This window comes from Lipotes vexillifer, unplaced genomic scaffold (genome assembly GCF_000442215.2).
Source record: "Lipotes vexillifer unplaced genomic scaffold, Lipotes_vexillifer_v1.1 scaffold880, whole genome shotgun sequence".
Lineage (NCBI taxonomy): Eukaryota > Metazoa > Chordata > Mammalia > Artiodactyla > Lipotidae > Lipotes > Lipotes vexillifer.
The window spans coordinates 460505-485372 of record NW_006776345.1 but is presented as its reverse complement, the minus strand read 5'-3'; the positions used below and the strand labels follow the sequence as shown (position 1 = coordinate 485372).

The 24868-nt window shown below is 38.5% G+C and overlaps 1 protein-coding gene across 3 annotated transcripts in view; it reads left to right on the top strand.

The window, feature by feature from the left end:
* The window catches only part of ABCB7 (ATP binding cassette subfamily B member 7), a 152223-nt gene that overhangs the window by 97316 nt on the left and 30039 nt on the right, over positions 1–24868 (top strand). For all 3 annotated transcript variants that reach the window (XM_007450338.1, XM_007450339.1, XM_007450337.1), the window contains 8 exons: positions 6571–6703; positions 7570–7838; positions 8389–8477; positions 8570–8657; positions 9501–9675; positions 10578–10735; positions 11296–11459; positions 11618–11747. In XM_007450338.1, coding sequence (XP_007450400.1) covers positions 6571–6703; positions 7570–7838; positions 8389–8477; positions 8570–8657; positions 9501–9675; positions 10578–10735; positions 11296–11459; positions 11618–11747 — 1206 coding nt within the window. The remainder of the gene's footprint in view (positions 1–6570; positions 6704–7569; positions 7839–8388; positions 8478–8569; positions 8658–9500; positions 9676–10577; positions 10736–11295; positions 11460–11617; positions 11748–24868) is intronic.

Sequence of the window (24868 nt, the reverse complement as noted above, 5' to 3'; positions counted from 1 at the left end):
TATGGTGTTAGGGAGTGTTCTAATTTCATTCTTTTCCATGTAGCTGTCCAGTTTTCCCACCACCACTTATTGAAGAGCCTCTCTTTTCTCCACTGTATATTCTTGCCTCCTTTATCAAAGATAAGGTGGCCATATGTGTGTGGGTTTATCTCTGGGCCTTCTATCCTGTTCCATTGATCTATATTTCTGTCTCTGTGCCAGAACCATACTGTCTTGATTACTGTAGCTTTGTAGTATAGTCTGAAGTCACGGAGCCTGATTCCTCCAGCTCCGTTTTTCTTTCTCAAGATTGCTTTGGCTATTCGGGGTCTTTTGTGTTTCCATACAAATTGTGAAATGTTTTATTCTAGTTTTGTGAAAAATGCCAGTGGTAGTTTGACAGGGATTGCATTGAATCTGTAGATTGCTTTGGGTAGTAGAGTCATTTTCACAGTATTGATTCTTCAAATCCAAGAACATGGTATATCTCTTCATCTATTTGTATCATCTTTAATTTCTTTCATCACTGTCTTATAATTTTTGCATACAGGTCTTTTGTCTCCTTAGGTAGGTTTATTCCTAGATATTTTATTCTTTTTGTTGCAGTGAGAGTGTTTTCTTAATTTCACTTTCAGATTTTTCATCATTAGTGTATATGATTGTTAGAGATTTCTGTGCATTAATTTTGTATAATTCTGCTTTACCAAATTCATTGATTATCTCTAGTAGTTTTCTGGTAGCATCTTCAGGATTCTCTATGTATAGTATTATGTCATCTGCAAACAGTGACAGCTTTACTTCTTCTTTTCTGATTTGGATTCCTTTTCTCTCTTATTCTTGTCTGATTGCTGTGGCTAAAACTTTCGAAACTATGTTAAATAATAGTGGTGAGAGTGGGCAACCTAGTCTTGATCCTAATCTTAGTGGAAATGCTTTCAGTTTTTCACCATTGAGCATGATGTTGGCTGTGGGTTTGTCATATATGGCCTATATTAATGTTAGGGAAATTTCCCTCTATGCCTACTTTCTGCAGGGTTTTTATCATAAATGGGTGTTGAATTTTCGAAAGCTTTCTCTGTATCTATTGAGATGACCGTATGGTTTTTCTCCTTCAATTTGTTATTATGGTGTATCACGATGACCGATTTGTGTATATTGAAGAATCCTTGCATTCCTGTAATAAACCCCACTTGATCATGGTGTATGATCCTTTTAATGTGCTTTTGGATTCTGTTTGGTAGTCTCTTGTTGAGGATTTTTGCATCTATGTTCATCAGTGATATGGGCCTGTAGTTTTCTTTCTTTGTGGCATCTTTGTCTGGTTTTGGTATCAGGGTGATGGTGGCCTCGTAGAATGAGTATTGGAGTGTTCCTCCCTCTGCTGTATTTTGGAAGAGTTTGAGAAGGATAGTTGTTAGCTCTTCTCTAAATGTTTGATGGAATTCGCCTGTGAAGCCATCTGGTCCTGGGCATTGTTTGCTGGAAGATTTTTAATCACAGTTTCAATTTCAGTGCTTGTGATTGGTCTGTTCATATTTTCTGTTTCTTCCTGGTTCAGTCTCAGCAGGTTGTGCTTTTCTAAGAATTTGTCCATTTCTTCCAGGTTGTCCATTTTATTGACTTAGAGTTGCTTGTCGTAATCTCTCATGATCTTTTGTATTTCTGCAGTGTCAGTTGTTACTTCTCCTTTTTCATTTCTAATTCTATTGATTTTAGTCTTCTCCCTTTTTTTCTTGATGAGTCTGGCTAATGGTTTATCTATTTTGTTAATCTTCTCAAAGAACCAGCTTTTACTTTTATTGATCTTTGCTATCGTTTCCTTCATTTCTTTTTCATTTATTTCTGATCTGATCTTTATGATTTCTTTCCTTCTGCTAACTTTGGGTTTTTTTTTGTTTTTCTTCCTCTAATATCTTTAGGTGCAAGGTTAGGTTATTTATTCGAGATGTTTCCTGTTTCTTAAGGTAGGATTGTATTGCTATAAACTTCCCTCTTAGAACTGCTTTTGCTGCATCCCAAAGGTTTTGGGTCGTCTTGTCTCCATTGTCATTTGTTTCTAGGTATTTTTTGATTTCCTCTTTGATTTCTTCAGTGATCACTTCGTTATTAAGTAGTGTATTGCTTAGCCTCCATGTGTTTGTATTTTTTGTAGATCTTTTCCTGTAATTCATATCTAGTCTCATAATGTTGTGGTTGGAAAAGGTACTTGATACAATTTCAATTTTCTTAAATTTACCAAGGCTTGATTTGTGACCCAAGATATGATCTATCCTGGAGAATGTTCCATGAGCACTTCAGAAAAATGTGTATTCTGTTGTTTTTGGATGGAATGTCTTATAAATATCAGTTAAGTCCATATTGTTTAATGTATCATTTAATGCTTGTGTTTCCTTTTTTATTTTCATTTTGGATGATCTGTCCACTGGTGAAAGTGGAGTGCTAAAGTCCACTATTTTGATTGCCTTATTGTCGATTTCCCCGTTTATGGCTGTTAGTATTTGCCTTATGTATTGAGGTACTCCCATGTTGGGTGCATAAATATTTACAATTGTTATATTTTCTTCTTAGATCGATCCCTTGATCATTATGTAGTGTCTTTCTTTGTCTCTTGTAATAGTCTTTATTTTAAAGTCTGTTTTGTCTGATATGAGAATTGCTACTCCAGCTTTCTTTTCATTTCCATTTGCATGGAATATCTTTTTCCATCCCCTCACTTTCAGTCTGTATGTGTCCCTAGGTCTGAAGTGGGTCTTTTGTAGACATCGTATATGTGGGTCTTGTTTCTGTATCCATTCAGTCAGTTTGTGTCTTTTGGTGGGAGTATTTAATCCATTTACATTTAAGCTAATTATCGATATGTATGTTCCTATTTCCATTTTCTTAATTGTTTTGGGTTTATTATTGTAGGTCTTTTCCTCCTCTTGTGTTTCTTGCCTAGAGAAATTCCTTGAGCATTTGCTTTAAAGCTGGTTTGGTGGTGGTGAACTCTCTCAGCTGTTGCTTGCTGTAAAGGTTTTAATTTCTCCATCAAATCTGAATGAGATCCTTGCTGGGTAGCGTAATCCTGGTTGTAGGTTTTTCTCCTTCATCACTTTATATATGTCCTGCCAGTCCCTTCTGGCTTGCAGAGTTTCTGCTGAAAGATCAGCCGTTAAGCTTATGGGGATTCCCTTGTTTGTTATTTGTTGTTTTTCCCTTCCTACTTTTGTTTTCTTTGTATTTAATTTTTGTTAGTTTGATAAATATGTGTCTTGGCATGTTTTTCCTTGGATTTATCCTGTATGGGGCTCTCTGTGCTTCCAGGACTTGATTAGCTATTTCCTTTCCCATATAGGGAAGTTTTCATCTATAATCTCTTCAAATATTTTCTCAGTCCCTTTCTTTTTCTCTCCTTTTGCTGGGACCCATGTAATTTGAATGTTGGTGCATTTAATGTTGTCCCAGAGGTTTCTGAGACTGTCCTCAGTTCTTTTCATTGTTTTTTCTTTATTCTGCCCTGCAGTAGTTATTTCCACTATTTCATCTTCCAGGTCATTTATCTTTTTTTCTGCCTCAGTTATTCTGCTATTGATCCCTTCTAGAGTATTTTTAATTTTATTTATTGTGTTGTTCATCGTTGCTTGTTTCCTCTTTAGTTCTTCTACGTCCTTGTTAAATGTTTCTTGCATTTTCTGTCTTCTATTTCCAAGATTTTGAATCATCTTTACTATCATTATTATGAATTCTTTTTCAGGTAGACTGCCTATTTCCTCTTCATTTGTTATGTCTGGTGGGTTTTTACCTTGCTTCTGCATCTGCTGTGTGTTTTTCTGTCTTCTTATTTTGCTTATCTTACTGTGTTTGGGGTCTCCTTTTTGCGGGCTGCATGTTCATAGTTCCCGTTGTTTTTGGTGTCTCTCCCCAGTGGCTAAGGTTAGTTTAGTGGGTTCTGTAGGTTTCCTGGTGGAGCAGACTAGTGCCTGTGTTCTGGTGGATGAGGCTCGATCTTGTCTTCCTGGTCAGCATGTCCACGTCTATTGGTGTGTTTTGGGGTGTCTGTGCCCTTATTGTGATTTTAGGCAGCCTCTCTGCTAATGGGTAGCTTTGTGTTCCTGTTTTGCTAGTTGTTTGGAATAGGGTGTCCAGCACTGTAGCTTGCTGGTCGTTGAGTGAAGCTGGGTCTTGGTATTGAGATGGAGATCTCTGGGAGATTTTCGCCATTTGATATTGCGTGGAGCTGGGAGGTCTCTTGTGGACCAGTGTCCTGAAGTTGGCTCTCCCACCTTAGAGGCACAGCACTGACTCCTTGCTGGAGCACCAAGAACCTTTCATCCACACGGCTCAGAATAAAAGGGAGAAAAATTAGAAAGAAAGGGGATAAAATAAAATAAAGTAAGATAAAATAAAATAATTAAAATAAAAAATAATTATTAGGGAAAATAAGATTTTTAAGTTAAAAAAATAACGGACGGAGAAACCCTAAGACAGATGGTGAAAGCAAAGCTATACAGACAAAATCGAACACAGAAGCATACACATACACACTCACAAAAAGCGGATAAGGGGAAAAAAGAATCTCTCTTGCTCCCAAAGTCCACCTCCTCATTTTGGGATGATTCGTTGTCTATTCAGGTATTCCGCAGATGCAGGGTACATCAAGTTGATTGTGGAGGTTTAATGCGCTGTTCCTGAGGTTGCTGGGAGGGATTTCCCTTTCTCTTCTTAGTTTGCACAGCTCCTGGGTTTCACCTTTGGATTTGGCCCCACCTCTGCGTGTAGGTCACCTGAGGGCGTCTGTTCTTTGCTCAGACAGGACGGGGTTAAAGGAGCAGATGATTCTGGGGCTCTGGCTCGCTCAGGCCTGGGGGAGGGTGGGGTTCGGATGTGGGGCAAGCCTGCGGTGGCAGAGGCCGGCATGACGTTGCACCCGCCTGAGGCGTGCCCTGTGTTCTCCCGTGGAAGTTGTCCCTGGATCACGGGACCCTGGCAGTGGCGGGCTGCACAGGCTCCCGGGAGGGGAGGTGTGGAGAGTGACCTGTGCTTGCACACAGGCTTCTTGGTGGCGGCAGCAATAGCCTTAGCATCTCATGCCCATCTCTTGAGTCTGCGCTGAAAGCTGCAGCTTGCGCCACTTTCTGGAGCTCCTTTAAGCAGTGCTCTTAATCCCCTCTCTTCGTGCACCAGTTGTCCCTGGATCACGGGACCCTGGCAGTGGCGGGCTGCACAGGCTCCCGGGAGGGGAGGTGTGGAGAGTGACCTGTGCTTGCACACAGGCTTCTTGGTGGCGGCAGCAATAGCCTTAGCATCTCATGCCCATCTCTTGAGTCTGCGCTGAAAGCTGCAGCTTGCGCCACTTTCTGGAGCTCCTTTAAGCAGTGCTCTTAATCCCCTCTCTTCGTGCACCAGGAAACAGAGGGCAGAAAAATCTCTTGCCTCTTGGGCAGGTCCAGACTTTTCCCCCAGACTCCCTCCCGGCTAGCCGTGGTGCACTAACCCCTTCAGGCTGTGTTCATGCCACCCGTCCTCTCCCTGCGCTCTGAACGAAGCCCGAGCCTCAGCTCTCAGCCCCCACCCGCTCCGGTGGGTGAGCAGACAAGCCTCTCGGGCTGGTGAGTGCTGGTCGGCACCGATCCTCTGTTTGGGAATCTCTCCACTTTGCCCTCCACACCCCTGTTGCTGCGCTCTCCACCGTGGCTCCAGAGCTTCCCCCCTCCGCCACCTGCAGCCTCCACCTGTGAAGGGACTTCCTAGTGTTTGGAAACCTTTCCTCCTTCTCAGCTCCCTCCTGCTGGTGCAGGTCCCATCCCTATTCTTTTGTGTCTGCTTTTTCTTTTTTCTTTTGCCCTACCCAGGTACATGGGGAGTTTCTTGCCTTTAGGGAGGTCTGAGGTCTTCTGCCAGTGTTCAGTGGGTGTTTTATAGGAGCAGTTCCACGTGTAGATGTATTTCTTATATATCTGTGGGGAGGAAGGTGATCTCCACATCTTACTCTTCCGCCATCTTCCTCAACCTCCTGGGTTTTCTTTTATATGGTGTTGGAGCAAAGGGATTTTTTTCTGGGGCAAATAGATCTATCACTGTTGGGGTTTTTTCCCCCTGAATGGTGAATCAGCTACAGATACTTGTAATTTATCTGCTTTTGAGATCCTTTTTTGCTGTATAATTTCAGTTTTACCATTATTTTGGTGAATAAATAATTTTACATATATTTATTGAATACCTGCTATATACAAAGCATTGTACTTATATACACAAATAACTACAGTATAAGGCAGTTTGCTGTAAGTGTTATGAGCTCTGTAGGATTTTAGATAATGGAGAAAGCATTTTTGAGTGGATGATCAGGGGCGATTTCATAGAGGCAGGAGCATTTGACTAATGCACATAGCTTATAAGTGAATATTAACATGGCAGTCAGTATGAGTTAGGAATCCTGAAATTACAGCTCTCCCACTGCCAAAGATTTTATCTTTATAAACTGGGAAAATCATTCCAATACTAGTAAATGGTTAATATCTAAACATTCCCATAAATACTAATTTAAGGTAAATATTTGTACTTTTATGAATACATAATTTGCATGTGATTGATAATTGCTGCTTTTGTTTTTAGGCTATGAATATTGTGGTTCCCTTCATGTTTAAATATGCTGTAGACAGCCTCAACCAGATGTCGGGAAACATGCTGAACCTGAGTGATGCACCAAATACAGTTGCAACCATGGCAACGGCAGTTCTCATTGGCTGTATGTTTGGTTCTTTAATCTGTCTACAGGTGTTGACTTTCTTCAAGAGGGTTTCATCATATTTGAGCATATGACCTTTTCACCACAAACACAACTTAGCATTTTGGATGTTTGTTTTATGTGAGATTTTTTGTTTTATGTGTGGTTTTCAAAAAATTCTTTGTATGATATACTTTCCAAAAATTCTGTAATAAAATTCTCATTTTCTAAGTTCTAGAAAAAAATAACATGAAGTAAGACATTAAATTCATAACAACCGCTTCTAATAGTTAGGCTCCTTATAAAATATTTTTTTAGTAACGCTAGTTATTTTTTTGCCGTTGTTGTTAGCCGTTGAATAGGAAATTGCTACATAATGATATACCTGTATTAATGTGTTAATTAAATTATATTCAATAGCCATGACACAAATCTACAATTTGTAAAGAATAGAATATAGTGCTTTGTGTCCCCATGCACTAGAAAGGATACTTTATGAAACTGAGACCTGAGTTGGGGCATGCTTAGTCAAAGCACTTGTAATTTTCAGGATCTCAATTTTATCATTTGTTATTTGGGGGAATTGAGTTAGATCACAAAACCTCAACAGATACTGTACATTTATCCACAATAAAGCCTTATGGGCTGCTGATACTTGGAAAAATCTTTCAACATTTGGAATCTTATAGGGAGAATAGCAATGAAAAGTTTTCATGGTGGTGGAAAGATTGATACTCAGTAGGCTAGATGTTTTCTAGCTTTCTTTTAGTGTAAGTATTCTGTGATATATTCATTCATTGTACAAACATTTTCTGAGCCCTTGACATTTTTATACTCCAACGATTCTAATGTTTTTACACCCCACTTTTTCTTGATTGTATTGCTAGATGGTGTATCAAGAGCTGGAGCTGCCTTTTTTAATGAAGTTCGAAATGCAGTATTTGGCAAGGTAGCACAAAATTCAATCCGAAGAATAGCCAAAAATGTCTTTCTCCATCTTCACAACCTGGATCTTGCTTTCCACCTGAACAGACAGACAGGAGCTTTGTCAAAGGCTATTGACAGAGGGACAAGGGGTATTAGTTTTGTCCTGAGTGCTTTAGTATTTAATCTTCTTCCCATCATGTTTGAGGTGACCCTTGTCAGTGGTGTTTTGGTAAGTAAAACATTTTTCATGACAAGCTTTTATCTTACATTCTTGTTAGTAGCTATTTAGTACTTGAAGTTTTTGTACTATTGCATGCTTATGATTTGAAAGCAAAATCCCATGGTGCCAGAAGGGTTATACAGTTTGTTTAATTATTTTTCCACAAGCTTCAAGGGACTGTGTCCAAAGTCTTTATCATGTTGTTATTGTAAAGAGCTGTTCATTTCTACACATAGGTCAGTCATTTAGCTAGTGGTTGCAGTTTTTTTGTTAACAGACATTATGGTATATGACTTTGGACTGGTATGCTCAGATTATCTAGATTTCTTTCTATTCACCATTTATAGCATTTTAGGCAATTTCATATTTTGTAATTAAAAGTATGCATATAACTTAAAGTTGATTTTCTAAGGTATTTGTTTCCTCACTCAGTTTTTCATATATACAACTTTATACCAACATATTTTTTAATTAAAATCTTTGCAATTTGCTAATGTATATTATAAACTATTTGGCAAGAGCAATGACTGTTTCTCATTTCTTCTTTTGCCTTCTCCAGTATTATAGATGTGGTGCCCAGTTTGCACTGGTGACCCTTGGGACACTTGGTGCATACACAGCATTCACAGTTGCTGTCACACGGTGGAGGTAAGGTATTCCCCAGAGGTCAGTCAAGGTTCAGAAATTTGTTATGCTTCTGTAGCAAACATTCCATGCCTATGCAAATCTTTGTCTTACAGAACTAGATTTAGAATAGAGATGAACAAAGCAGATAATGATGCAGGTAACGCTGCCATAGACTCGCTGCTGAATTATGAAACTGTGAAGGTAATATGTTTAATTTTACTTTCCTCTTCCTTTCACACAGCACTAAGGTTTGTTATGCCATTTAATTGAATAGGTGCTGTAAGTTAGAGCTTCAGATTAGTATAGGATCTCTAGGTATGATGAAATAATAGTACTTTATTGTTTTTCTTTTGTTTAGAAATTGCCCTTTCTACCACATTTTTTGTGTGGCACCATCAGAATTTTACCTTCTGAATTAATTTATAAGTAGTGACAGTACGGTTAGCATCTTGATTCAGAATGCACACTAAGTTCTTGACTCTATCCCTCATACTGCCTAGCATAGTGCTTTTCACTAATTCTTTCATTTATCTGTTCATTTTTCCATTTAACAAATTTTACTGAATGCCTCTTGTGTGCAAAGCGCTATGCTAAGTCCTGTAATGGGGAAGGGTGGTAAAAACAATGATTACTGTTTGATCCTTGCCTTCCCAGAATTTGCTAAGCACTGGGAGAGTTAAAGTAAAGTATGCAAGTGGCTGCATGAGAAAGGTGTAATGTGGTGGGGGCAATGGGAATTGTCAATTCAGAGTCCCAGAGGATCAAGGCAAGGCTTTGTGAAGGAAGTGCCGTTGACAGCTTTTTTAGATCTGGGTTTAAATTAACTAGGCATTCAGTAAATGTTTGGGGGATGAATTTTATGGACTTTTCAAATACTGTCCATTGTGGAAAACTGCAGGAGTACCATAGTCCAATATATGGCAAGTCAGTTTTTAAAATGGTATATGCAGTACAAAATTGTATCCATGAAAAGGATACTAATCACTTAAGAGATTAAATTCCAATTATAGTTGTATGCAGTTACTATTTTTATGTATTTTGTAGTATTTTAATAATGAAAATTATGAAGCACAAAGATATGATGGATTTTTGAAGACATATGAGACTGCTTCATTGAAAAGTACCTCTACTCTGGCTATGCTGAACTTTGGTCAAAGTGCTATTTTCAGTGTTGGTTTAACAGCCATAATGGTGCTCGCCAGTCAGGGAATTGTGGCAGGTAATGGATATGTGGTTTTCACGTTAGTCTATGTTTTACTTAACCTTTATAAAGATTAATGAAATGTGTATATTAGTCTTATAAAGCATATTCAATAAGGTACTATAACATCCTTGGAGTACTTTCATTTTTGTATCAGAATATGTTTTCTTGATTACATGATGATGTTTTTTTTACTTCCCTTTGTTTAACACTACAAGTTTAGCACTGGTTCTCTCATTGATTGGGATTACTGTTTGTGGGGCTACAACCTGATTCTTTTCGGAGTAACTTTCTTTTTAGCATCTCATATTTCTAATTTCTCTTGTAGACCTGGAAAGAAATGTAATTAATGTAGTATTTAGTCCAAAGGACTAAAATGCAAGCAGTCATATAAAAATTACTAGTAACCTTTTAATTTTTCTATTAGTTGTTCATTGCAAAACATTGCAAAAGTAAATAATATCTGTGCCTCTTTTCTGTAACCTGCTTGCTTAGTTAGGATTTATTCATTCCCTGAGACCTTAATACATGGTTTATCAATTCCCAATCATGATATCCATTTGCTCCAATTTTTTAATTTATACTTTAAAAAACTTCTATTTTACATTACAAGGAACTTTCTTAGGAAGAAAGGAGAGATTTTCAGCCTTCCATTTCTTTCCTCACTTAAACCATTTCTCATTTTCTTATATATTATGTGTAGTGTATGGGTGGGCTTTTGCCATTCCAGTTAGCATATATCTAGTTCCCTATTTTCCTAAATCATGTATTAAAATGCTTTGGAATTTGAGTAGGCCTAAGAGTTGCTGATTATGTACATTTTGAACTGTATTCCACAGTAGTAAACTGTAAACTTCTCTATCTTAAACTGGAAAGTTCATAACATCTAAAATTTTTTTTTCTACCAACTGCATATTAAGGTACCCTTACTGTTGGAGATTTAGTAATGGTGAATGGACTGCTTTTTCAGCTTTCATTGCCCCTTAACTTTCTGGGAACTGTATACAGAGAAACTAGACAAGCACTTATAGATATGAACACCTTGTTTACTCTACTCAAGGTAGACACCCGAATTAAAGTAAGTAATCTATTTAGTACCTTTTTAAAAGCATATAAGCATCATCTCATTAATGGTATTATTCTGGGGGAATATTTTTACATTACCATATTAGCAAACTAATTTCTCTTTTGCAGGAATTGGGACTATCATGTGTATTAAAAGGCTGTTACAGCTTTTACTTCTGTGTTTAGAAACCTTGCAGTATTAGCAAAGAATATTATACCTAGAAGCTAAATTTGTTAACTTCTATATTTGTACTTGCACCTGATTTACTTTTGCTAATAGTGATATAAAATGTGATTGCCTCTCCTCACATTGTCAACCTCCTTTCTCCCCTGCCCACCATTCCTCTTTACCCCCAAAACAAATTGATCAGAAATCAAAGCATTCAGGATTTTTACCCTTAACAGTGAGGAGTGAAAAAACATTTTTAAAAGCATGCTTAGAAGTGGTCTAACTCCACTTAAAAACCTCCTCCTTTCCCTTTATTTTCCTTTTTCTCTCTGTGAATTAGAAAATTTCATAGCTGTACTCTAGGAGGTGTGTAAAGTGGCTTTTTCTTTTCTCTTCCCTGCTAGGACAAAGCGATGGCATCTCCCCTTCAGATCACACCACAGACAGCTACGGTGGCCTTTGATAATGTGCATTTTGAATACATTGAGGGGCAGAAAGTCCTTAGTGGAATATCTTTTGAAGTTCCTGCAGGAAAGAAAGTGGCCATTGTAGGAGGTAGTGGGTCAGGGTGGGTAATTTAGTTCTTTATAAAATTCTGCATTGTTGATTGCTGACTCCCATTGTAATATTTTTTATGTGTCATAATAAAATGATGACTGTGGTTTAGAATAGGGGTTCCCTAATGCCAGTTGGAGCTACATAACCTTTCATTGTCTCCTATTTCAGGAAAAGCACAATAGTGAGGCTGTTGTTTCGCTTCTATGAGCCTCAAAAGGGTAACATTTACCTTGCTGGTCAAAATATACAAGATGTGAGCCTGGAAAGCCTTCGGAGGGCAGTGGGAGTGGTACCTCAGGTATTAAAAAAAAGAAAAAATTATTTGGGGGAAGATATATTGGGTTGGTGAATCTTTTACTAGAATCACTTGAATCCAAAGAGTTGGTATATGCTAATTAAGTTGGAAGTGTTAGGCCCTACAGGCCATATTCTGTTACCAAAAAGACAAAAAAACATGAATTCAAAAATCTTCATGATGGGAAGATTTTTTTAAGCCTTAGGAAGATAGCATAACATAGAGGAAAGAGCCCAGACTGGAGTCAAATAGAACAGAATTCTAAGCCCTGCTCTAACCCATATACGTTGTATGGCCTTGGGCCTCAGTTTCCTCATCTGTAAAATAAGGATACCATTTTCTTATAGGACAGAATTATTATGGAGTAGAGATAATATGTGTAAAGTACCAAGTACAGTGTCCATCACATAATTGTTCAGTAAATGAAAACTATTATTTTAATTTTGAACAGTTTTTGGCAGAGTAAATTTATAAAAATTACAAAGCAGTCTGGCTGCCAACTTCAAGTTGGTATGCCTTGTTCCCACAGTACCAAGCACAGTGCCCGACCCATAGTGAGCATTTAACAAGTATTTGCTGAGTGACTTCAGGGGGAAACGTAAGTTCAGAGTAAGATCTGAGAAGATAAGAAGGAGGTAGCCTTACAGGATGTGAGTTTTTCTTATACTGAAAGCCAATAGAGAGACCTGGGAATTAGTTGCAGCCTAGAATCAGAACCAAATCCCTGGGAGAACTGTAAGAAAAGGATCAGACAGTTCCTTTTATGTAGCTTGTAAAAGGTCATCAAGTGATCTAACACATGCCACTCTGCCCTGTCCTCTCTTTCACCGAGAATCCCAAATTTAGTGTTCATGAGTCACTTAGGGAGGTTATCGAAATTCCAACTCTCTTTCACACACCTTGGTTCTGGTTTAGGAGGGCAGTGGGGGCCCCAGAAACCTGCATTTTTGAATATGCCTCCTAGGTGATTTAGGTGATTCATAGACTATATGTTGAAAAACACTGACCTAAACCATATATGAAGTGAACTGAATTCTGGGCTGTTCCTGCTTAGGGCTCAGTGTCCTCATCCATTCTCTTGGGCTGTATAATAATTACCCTCATCGTTTTGAAAAATAAAATGTTTTATTCACTAAGGAAAAATATACATGGTCAATAAATGAAAGAAAAGATACTCATCCTCATTAGAAGTCTTAGTAATTAAATCAACAATGGGATACCATTTATCACCTATTAAACTGCTGAGGATTTTAAAACTCATAGTATTTAGTTTGGGCAAGGCTGTGTGAAATGGCTAGTCTGTTTTGCTGGAGGAAGCATACAACTTTCCTGATGAACAAATTGGCAGTATGTAGCAAGAGTCTGAAAAATATTTATACCCTTTATTACAGTAATTCTGCCTCTAGGAAGTTTTAGTAAGGAAATAAACAGGGAAGTGAACAGATTTTTCTATGTTAAACAGTTCATTATAGTGTTATTTATACCAGCACAAGTTGGAAACACTATAAAGTCCAGTATTAAGGAGATGGTTAAATTATCATCATAGGATCAAATGTCATACAGTCATTTTTAAATATCATGTTTGTAAAGAGTATTGAGTGTCATAGATAAATGCTCAGATACAAAATTTGTTGAAACAGAAGTTTCCAAACAAAATGTAATATCTCAGTTTTATAATATTAAATGAATACATTGTAACAGAAAAAATACTGGAGAAAATACAGCAACATGTTAATAGTAGTTATTTTTGGATGGTGGGATTATGGATTATTTACTTAATTTTTGTTTTACCTTCTATTTTCTATTTCCCGTTTTAAAATACCTTTATTGGAGTTTAATTGCTTTACAATGGTGTGTTAGTTTCTGCTGTATCAAAAAGTGAATCAGCTACACATATACATATATCACCATATTTCCTTCCTCTTGCGTCTCTCTCACAGCCTCCCTATCCCACCACTCTAGGTGGACACAAACCACTGAGCATATCTCCCTGTGCTATGTGGCTGCTTCCCACTAGCTAGCTATTTTACGGTTGGTAGTGTATATATGTCCATGCCACTGTCTCACTTCGTCCCAGCTTACGCTTCCCCCTCCCTGTGTCCTCAAGTCCATTCTCAATGTCTGTGTCTTTAGTCCTGTCCTGCACCTAGGTTCTTCACAACCTTTATTTTCTTTTAGATTCCATATATATGTGTTAGCATATGGTATTTGTTTTTCTCTTTCTGACATACTTCACTCTGTATGAACACACTCTAGGTCCATTCACCTCACTACAAATAACTCAATTTTGTTTCCTTTTATGGCTGAGTAATATTCCATTGTATATATGTGCCACATTTTCTTTATCCATTCATCTGTCGATGGACACTTACGTTGCTTCCGTCTGCTGGCTATTATAAATAGAGCTGCAATGAATATTGTGTTCCATGACTCTTTTTGAATTATGGTTTTCTCAGGGTATATGCCCAGTAGGGGGATTGCTGGCTCGTATGGTAGTTCTATTTTTAGTTTCTTAAGGAACCTCCTTACTGTTCTCCATCGTGGCTGTATCAATTTACATTCCCACCAACAGTGCAAGAAGGTTCCCTTTTCTCCACACCCTCTACAGCATTAATTGTTGGTAGATTTTTTGATGATGGCCATTCTGACTGGTGTGAGGTGATACCTCATTGTAGTTCTGATTTGCATTTCTCTATTGATTAGTGATGTTGAGCATCCTTTCATATGTTTGTTGGCAATCTGTATATCTTCTTTGGAGAGATGTCTGTTTAGGTATTCTGCCCATTTTGGGGTTGGGTTGTTTATTTATTTATTTATTTTATTTTTTTGATATTGATGTGCATGAGCAGCTTGTATATTCTGGAGATTAATCATTTGTCCCTTGATTCATTTGCTAATATTTCTCCCATTCTGAGGGTTTTCTTTTCATCTTGTTTATGGTTTCCTTTACTGTGCAAAAGCTTTTAAGTTTCATTAGGTCCCATTTGTTTTTTTTGCCTTTAATTCCCTTTCTCTAGGAAGGGGGTCAAAAAGGGTCGTGCTGTGATTTATGTCAAGAGTGTTCTGCCTATGTTTTCCTCTAAGAGTTTTATACTATCTGGTCTTACATTTAGGTCTTTATCCATTTTGAGTTTATCTTTGTGTGCGGTGTTAGGGAATTCATTCTTTTACATGTAGCTGTCCACTTTTCATAGCTCCACTTATTGACAAGGCTGTCTTTTCTACATTGTATATTCTTGCCTTCTTTATCAAAGATAAGGTGACCATATGTGTGTGGGTTTATCTCTGGGCTTTCTATCGTGTTCCATTGATCTATATTTCTGTTTTTGTGCCAGTACCATTCTGTCCTGATTATTGTAGCTTTGTAATATAGTATGAAGTCAGGGAACCTGATTCATCCGCCTCTGTTTTTCTTTCTCAAGATTGCTTTGGCTATATGGGGTCTTCTGTGTTTCCATGCAAATTGTGAAATTTTTTGATCTAGTTCTGTGAAAAATGCCATTGGTAGTTTGATATGGATTGCATTGAATCTCTAGATTGCTTTTGGTAGTATAGACATTTTCACAATAGTGATTCTTCCAATCCAAGAACATGGTATATCTCTCCATCTGTTTGTATCATCTTTAATTTCTTTCATCAGTGTCTTACAGTTTCCTGCATACAGGTCTTTTGTCTCATTACATAGGTTTATTCCTAGGAGTTTTATTCATTTTGTTGCAGTGGTAAATGGGAGTGCTTCCTTAATTTCTCTTTCAGATTTTTCATAATTAGTGTATAGGAATGCTAGAGATTTCTGTGCATTAATTTTGTATCCTGCTACTTTACCAAATTCATTTATTAGCTCTACTAGTTTTCTGCTAGCATCTTTAGGATTCTCTATGTATAGTTTGCAAGTAGTGACAGTTTTACTTGTTTTCCGATTTGGATTCCTTTTCTTTCTTTTTCTCGTCTGATTGTTGTGCCTAAGACTTCCAAACATATGTTGAATAATAGTGGTGAGAATGGGGAACCCTGTCTTGTTTCTGATCTTAGTGGAAATGGTTTCCGTTTTTCACCATTGCGAACAATGTTATCTGTGGGTTTGTCATATATGGCCTTTCTTATGTTTACGTACGTTCCTTCTCTGCCTGCTTTCTGGAGGATTTTTATCATAAATGGTTATTGAACTTTGTAGAAAGCTTTTTCTGCATCTATTGAGATGATAATATGGTTTTTCTCCTTCAGTTTGTTAATATGGTATATCACGTTGATGGATTTGCGTATATTGAAGAATCCTTGCATTCCTGAGATAAATCCCACTTGATAATGGTGTATGATCTTTTTAATGTGCTGTTGGATTCTGTTTGCTAGTATTTTGTTGAGGATTTTTGCATCTGTGTTCATCAGTGATATTGGCCTGTAGTTTTCCTTTTTTGTGACATCTTTATCTGGTTTTGGTATCAGGGTGTTCGCAGCCTCGTAGAATGAGTTTGGGAGTGTTCCTCCCTCTGCTATATTTTGGAAAACTCTGAGAAGGATAGGTGTTAGCTGGTTCAGTTTCGGAAGGTTGTGCTTTTCTAGGAATTTGTCCGTTTCTTCCAGGTTGTCCACTTTATTGGCATATACTTGATTGTATTAGTCTCTCATGATCCTTTGTGTTTCTGCAGTGTCAGTGGTTACTTCTCCTTTTTCATTTCTAATTCTGTTGATTTGAGTCTTCTCCCTTTTTTTCTTGATGAGTCTGGCTAATGGTTTATCAATTTTGTTTATCTTCTGAAAGAACCAGTTTTTAGTTTTATTGATTTTGCTATCGTTTCCTTCATTTCTTTTTCATTTATTTCTGATCTGATCTTTATGATTTCTTTCCTTCTGCTAACTCTGAGGAGTTTTTGTTCTTCTTTCTCTAATTGCTTTAGGTGTAAGGTTAGGTTGTTTATTTGAGACGTTTCTTGTTTCTTGAAGTAGGATTGTGTTGCTATAAACTTCCCTCTTAGAACTGCTTTTGCTCAATCCCATAGCTGTTGGGTTGTAAAGTTTTCATTGCCATTTGTTTCTAGGTATCTTTTGATTTCCTCTTTGTCTTCTTCAGTGATCTCTTGGTTATTTAGTAGTGTATTGTTTAGGCTCCATGTGTTTGTACTTTTTACAGTTTTCCTGTCATTGATATCTAGTTCCATAGTGTTATGGTCGGAAAAGATACTTGATACCTTTTCAGTTGTCCTTTATTTACCAAGGCTTGATTTGTGACCCCAGGTATGATCTATCCTGGAGAATGTTCCATGAGCACTTGAGAAGAAAGTGTATTGTGTTGTTCTTGGATGGAATATCCTATAAATATCAATTAAGTCTGTTTGTTTAATGTGTCATTTAAACTTGTGTTTCCTTATTTATTTTAATTTTGGTTGATCTGTCCCTTAGTGGAAGTGTGGTGTTGAAGTCCACTACTATTATTGTGCTACTACTGATTTCCCCTTTTATGGCTCTTAGCATTTGCCTTATGTATTGAGGTGCTCCTATGTTGGGCGCATAGATATTTGCAATTGTTATATCGTCTTCTTGGATTGATCCCTTGATCATTATGTAGTGTCCTTCTTTGTCTCTTGTAATAGTCTTTATTTTAAAGTCTATTTTGAGAATACCTTCAGGATGGTGGAAGAGTAAGACGTGGAGACTACCTTACTCCCCACAGGTACATAAGAAATAAATCTACATGTAGAACAACTACTACAGAACACCTTCTGAATGCTCTCAGAAGACCTCACACCTCCCAAAAGGTAAGAAACTCCCCGAGCATCTGGGTAGGGCAAAAGGCAAAAGAAAAAACAGAGACAAAAGAATAAGGATGGGACCTGCACCAATGGGAGAGAGTTGTGAGGGAGTAAAAGCTTCCACACACTAGAAAGCCCCTTCACTGGCAGAAATGGGGGTAGGCCGGGGGGAAGCTTCGGAGCCACGGAGGAGAGCACAGCCACAGGTGTGGAGAGGGCAAAGCAGAGAGATTCCCGCACAGAGGCTCAGTGCTGACCAGCACTCACCAGCCCAAGAGGTTTGTCTGCTCATCCACCGGGGCTGGTGGGGGCTGAGATCTGAGGCTTGGGCTTTGGAGGCCAGATCTCAGGGAGAGGACAGGGGTTGGCTGTGTGAACACGGTGTGAAGGAGACTAGTTCACCACAGCTAGCTAGGAGGGAGTCGGGCAATAGTCTGGAACTACCAAAGAGGCAACAAACTTTTCTTGCCTTTTTGTTTTGCGGTGCATGAGGAGAAGGGATTAAGAGCACTGCCTAAATGAGCTTCAGAGATGGGTGCAAGCTGAGACTCTCAGCATGGACCCCAGAGACAGGCATGGGATGCTAAGGTTGCTGCTGCAGTCACCAAGTAGCCTGTGTGCATGCACAGGTTACTGTCCACACCTCCCTTCCCGGGAGCCTGTGCAGCCCCCCACTGCCTGGGTCCTGTGATCCAGGGACAACTTCCCCGGGAGAACACACGGCACGCCTCAGCCTGTTGCAATGTCATGCTGGCCTCTGCTGCCGCAGGCTCGCCCCACCTTTGGTACTACTCTCTTCCCCCAGCCTGAGTGAGCCAGAGCCCCATACACAGCTGCTACTTTGACCCCGTACTGTCTGAGTGAAGAACAGACGCTCTCAGGCGACCTACATGTAAAGGCAGGGGCAAATCCAAAGCTGAACCCCAGTAGCTGTGCAAACAAAGAAGAGAAAGGGAAATTTCTCCCAGCAGCCTCAGGAGCCATGGGTTAACTCTCCACAGTCAACTTGATGTACCCTGCATCTGTGGAATACCTAAATAGACAACAAATCATTCCAAATTGTGGTAGTTGACGTTGGGAGCAACGATATATATATTTTTTTTATTTTTCTCTTTTTGTGAGTGTGTATGTGTATGCTTCTGTGTGTAATTTTTTCTATATAACTGCTTTCACCATTTGTCCTAGCGTTCTTTCTGCCCGTTTTCTTTTTTTTTTTAAGTATAGTTTTTAATTTTTCTTATTATTGGTGGATTTGTTTTTTTGTTTTGGTTGCTATCTTGTGCCTATCTTTGTTTCCATTTTGAATTACTTTTTAATTTTTTGACTTTTTTTTTTTTTTTTGCGGTACGCCCGCCTCTCACTGTTGTGGCCTCTCCCATTGCGGAGCACAGGCTCCAGACACGCAGGCTCAGCAGCCATGGCTCATAGGCCTAGCTGCTCCACGGCATGTAGGGTCTTCCCGGTCCGGGGCATGAACCCATGTCCACTGCATCGGCAGGTGGACTCTCAACCACTGTGCCACAAGGAAGGCCCCTAATTTTTTTATTTTTAATAACTATTTTTTGTTTTAATAACTTTATTTAATTTTATTATTTCTTTTTCTTTCTTTCTTTCATTTTTTCTCCCTTTTATTCTGAGCTGTGTGGATGCCAGGATCTTGGTGCTCCAGCCAGGTGTCAGGCCTGTGCCTCTGAGGTGGGAGAGCCGAGTTCAGGACATTGGTCCACCAGAGACCTCCCAGCTCCACATAATATCAAGCAACGAAAGCTCTCCCAGAGATCTCCATCTCAACGCCAGGACCCAACTACACTCAATGACCAGCAAGCTACTTGCTGGATGCACTATGCCAAACAACTAGCAAGACAGGAACACAAGCCCACCCATTAACAGAGGTGCTGCCTAAAATCATAAGGTCACAGACACCCCAAAACACACCACCAGATGCAGACCCCCCCCCACCAGAAAGACAAAACCTAGCCTCATCCACCAGAACACAGGCACAAGTCCCCTCCACCAGGAAGCGTACACAGCACACTGAACCAACCTTAGCCACTAGGGGCAAATAGCAGAAAAAATGGGCACTATAGACTTGTAGCCTGCAAAAAGGGGACCCCAAATACAGTATGTTAAGCAAAATGATTAGACAAGCAAACGCACAGCAGATGAAGGAGTGAGGTAAAAACCCACCAGACCTAACAAATGAAGAGGAAATAGGCAGTCTACCTGAAAAAGAATTCAGAGTAATGATAGTAAAGATGATCCAAAATCTTGGAAATAGAATGGAGAAAATACCAGAACGTTTAACAAGGACCTAGCAGAACTAAAGAGCAAACAACAATGATGAACAACATAATAAATAAAATAAAAAATTCTCTAGAAGGAATCAATAGCAGGATAACTAAGGCAGAAGAACGGATAGGTGACCTGGAAGATAAAATAATGGAACTAACTACCGCAGAAGAGAATAAAGTTAAAGAATGAAAGGAATTGAGGACAGTCTCAGAGACCTCTTGGACAACATTAAATGCACTAACATTCGATTTATAGGGGTCCTAGAAGAAGAAGAGAAAAAGAAAGGGAGTGAGAAAATATTTGAAGAGATTATAGTTGAAAACTTCCCTAATATGGGAAAGGAAATATTTAATCAAGTCCAGGAAGTGCAGAGACTACCATACAGGATAAATCCAAGGAGAAACACCAAGACACATATTAATCAAACTATCAAAAATTAAATACAAAGAAAAATATTAAAAGCAGCAAGGCATTAGCAATATATAACATACAAGGGAATCTTATATAGGTTAACAACTGATATTTCAGCAAAAAGTCTGCAAGCCAGAAGAGAGTGGCGGGACATTTAAAGTGATGAAAGCAAAATACCTACACCCAAGATTACTCTATCCAGGAAGAATCTCATTCAGATTCAACAGAGAAATTAAAACCTTTGCAAGCAAGCAAAAGCTAAGAGAATTCAGGGCTTCCCTGGTGGTGCAGTGGTTGAGAGTCTCATGCCTGTGCAGGGGACACGGGTTCATGTCCCGGTCCAGGAAAATCCCACATGCTGCAGAGCGGCTATTCCCGTGAGCCATGGCCACTGAGCCTGCGTGTCTGGAGCCTGTGCTCTGCAACAGGAGAGGACACAACAGTGAGAGGTCCGTGTACCGCAAAAAAAAAAAAAAAAAAAAAGAATTCACCACCACCAAACCAGCTTTACAACAAATGTTAAAGGAACTTTTCTAGGCAGGAAACACAAGAGAAGGAAAAGATCTACAATAACAAACCCAAAACACTTAAGAAAATGGTAATAGGAACATACATATCGATAATTACCTTAAATGTAAGTGGATTAAATGCTCCAACCAAAACACATAGACTGGCTGAATGGATACCAAACCAAGACCCATACATATGCTGTCTACAAAAGGCCCACTTCAGACATAGGGACACCTAACAGACTGAAAGTGAGGACATGGAAAAAGATGTTCCATGCCAATAGAAATCAAAAGAAAGCTGGAGTAGCAATTCTCATATCAGACAAAAGAAGCTTTAAGATAAAGACTATTACAAGAGACAAAGAAGGACCCTACATAATGATCAAGGGATCAATCCAAGAAGATATAACAATTGTAAATATTCATGCACCCAACATAGGAGCACCTCAATACATAAGGCAAATGCTAACAGCCATAAAAGGGGAAATCAACAGTAACACGCTCATAGTAGGGGACTTTAACACCACAGTATCACCAATGGAGAGATCATCCAAAATGAAAATATATAAGGAAACACAAGCTTTAAATCACACATTAAACAACATGGACTTAATTGATATTTATAGGACATTCCATCCAAAAACAACACAATACACTCTTCTCAAGTGCTCATGGAACATTCTCAAGGATAGATCATATATTGGGTGACAAATCAAGCCTCGGAAAATTTCAGATATTTGAAATCGTATCAAGTATCTTTTCCAACCACAGTTCTATGAGGCTATATATCAATTACAGGAAGAAATCTATAAAACATACAAGCACATGGAGGCTAAGCAACATACCACTTAATAACCAAGAGATCACTGAAGAAATCAAACAGGAAATCAAAAAATACCTAGAATCAAATGACAATGAAAACACAATGACCCAAAATCTGTGGGATACAGCAAAAGCATTTCTAAGAGAGAAGTTTAGAGCAATGCAGTACTACCTTAAGAAACAAGAAACATCTGAAATAAACATCCTAACCTTACACATGAAGCAATTAGAGAAAAACAAAATAACCCCAAAGGTAGCAGAAGGAAGGAAATCATAAAGATCAGATCAGAAATAAATGAAAAAGAAATGAGGAAAACAGTATCAAGGATCAATAAAATGGAAAGCTGTTTCTTTGAGAAGATAAAAAAATTGATAAACCATTAACCAGACTGATCAAGAAAAAAGGGGGAAGACGTAAATCAATAGAATTAGACATGAAAAAGAAGTAACTGACACTGCAGAAACACAAAGGATCATGAGAAATTACTACAAGCAACTATATGCCAATAAATTGGACAACCTGGAAGAAATGGGCAAGTTCTTAGAAAAGCACAACCTTCCTATACTGAACCAGGAGGGAATAGAAAATATACACAGACCAATCACAAGCACTGAAATTGAAGCTATGATTTAAAAATCTTACAACAAACACAAGTCCAGGACCAGATGGCTTCACAGGCGAATTCTATCAAACATTTAGAGAAGAGCTAACAGCTATCCTTCTCTAACTGTTCCAAAATATAGCAGAGGGAGGAACACTCCGAAACTCATTCTATGAGGCCACCATCACCCTGATACCAAAACCAGACAAACATGTCACAAAGAAAGAAAAGTACAGGCCAATATCACTGATGAACATAGATGCAAAAATCCTCAGCAAAATACTAGGAAACATAATCCAACAGCACATTAAAAGGATCATATACCATGATCAAGTAGGATATATCCCAGGAATGCAAGGATTCTTCAATATACGCAAATCAATCAATGTGCTACATCATATTAATAAAGTGAAGAATAAAAACCATATGATCATGTCAATAGATGCAGAAAAAGCTTTTGACAAAATTCAGCACCCATTTATGATAAAAACCCTCCAGAAAGTAGGCATAGGGGGAACTTTTCTCAACCTAATAAAGGCCATATATAACAAACCCACAGGCAACATCGTCCACAATGGTGGAAAATGTGAAACCATTTCCACTAAGATCAGGAACAAGACAAGGTTGCCCGACCTCACCACTATTATTGAACTTTTTTTTGGAAGTTTTAGCCACAGAAATCAGAGAAGAAAATGAAATACAAGGAATCGAAATTGGAAAATAAGAAGTAAAGCTGTCACTGTTTGCAGATCACAAGATACTATGCATAGAGAAGCCTAAAGATGCTACCAGAAAACTACTAGTCCTAATCAATGAGTTTGGTAAAGTATCAGGATACAAAATTAATGCATTCCTGTATACTAATGATGAAAAATCTGAAAGAGAAATTAAGGAAGCACTGCCATTTATCATTGCAACAAAAAGGATGAACTACCTAGGAATAAACCTACCTAATGAGACAAAAGACCTGTACGCAGAAAAGTGTAAGACCCTGATGAAAGAAATTAAAGATGATACAAACAGTTGGAGAGGTATAACATGTTCTTGGATTGGAAGAATCAACATTGTGAACATGACTGTACTCCCCAAAACTATGTATTCGAATGCAATCCCAGTCAAACTGCCACTGGCGTTTTACACAGAACTAGAACAAAAAATTTCACAATTTGTATGGAAACACTAAAGACCCTGAATAGCCAAAGCATTCTTGAAAAAGAACAAAAAAGCTGGAGGAATCAGGCTCCCAGACGTCAGACTATACTACAAAGCTACAGTAATCAAGACAGTATGATACTCCCATAGAAACAGAAATATAAATCAATGGAACAGGATAGAAAGCCCAGAGGTAAACCCACACACATATGGTCACCTTATCTTTGATAAAGGAGGCAAGAATATGCAGTGGAGAAAAAGCCTCTTCAGTAAGTGGTGCTGGGAAAACTGGAGAGCTACATGTAAAAGAATGAAATTATAACACTCCCTAACACCGTACACAAAAATAAACTCAAAATGCTTTAAAGACCTAGATGTGAGGCCAGACACTATCAAACTCTTAGAGGAAAACATAGGCAGAACACTCTATGACATAAATCACAGCAAGATCATTTTTCACCCACCTCCTAGAGAAATGGACATAAAAACAAAAATAAACAAGTGGGACCTAATGAAACTTCAAAGCTTTTGCACAGCAAAGGAAACCATAAATAAGACCAAAAGACAACCCTCAGAATGGGAGAAAATATTTGCAAATGAAGCTACTCACAAAGGATTAATCTCCAAAATTTACAAGTAGCTCATGCAGCTCAATATCAAAAAAACAAACAACCCAATCCAAAAATGGGCAGAAGACCTAAGCAGACATTGCACCAAAGAAGATGCACAGATTGCCTACAAGTATATGAAAGGATGCTCAACATCACTAATCATTAGAGAAATGTAAATGAAAACTACAATGAGGTATCACCTCACACCAGTCAGCATGGCCATCATGAAAATATCTACAGTTATTGCTGGAGAGGGTGTGGAGAAAAGGGAACCCTCTTGCGCTGTTGGTGGGAATGTAAATTGATATAGCCAGTATGGGGAACAGTATGGAGTTTCATTAAAAAACTAAAAATAGAATTACCTTATGACCCAGCAATCCCATTACTGGGCATATACCATGAGAAAACCATAATTGCAAAAGAGTCATGTACCACAGTGTTTATTCCTGCTCTATTTACAATAGCCAGGACATGGAAGCAACCCAAGTGTCCATTGACAAATGAATGGATAAAGAAGATGTGGCACATATATACACTGGAATATTACTCAGCCATAAAAAGAAACGAAACTGAGTTATTTGTAGTGAGGTGGATGGCCCTAGAGTCTGCAATACAGTGAAGTAAAAAAGAGAAAAACAAATAACATGCTAACACCCGTATATGGAATCTAAAAAAGAAAAAGTGGGTATGAAGAACCTAGGGACAGGATGGGAATAAATACGCAGACCTACTAGAGAATGGACTTGAGGGCATGGGGAGGGGGAAGGCTAAGTTCGGAGAAAGTGAGAGAGTGGCATGGATATATATACACTACCAAATTTAAAATTAATGGGTAGTGGGAAGCAGCCACACAGCACAGGGAGAGGGGCTCAGTGCTCTGTGACCACCTAGAGGGGTGGGATAGGGAGGGTGGGAGGGAGGGAGATGCAAGAGGGAAGAGATATGGGGATATATGTATATGTATAACTGATTCACTTT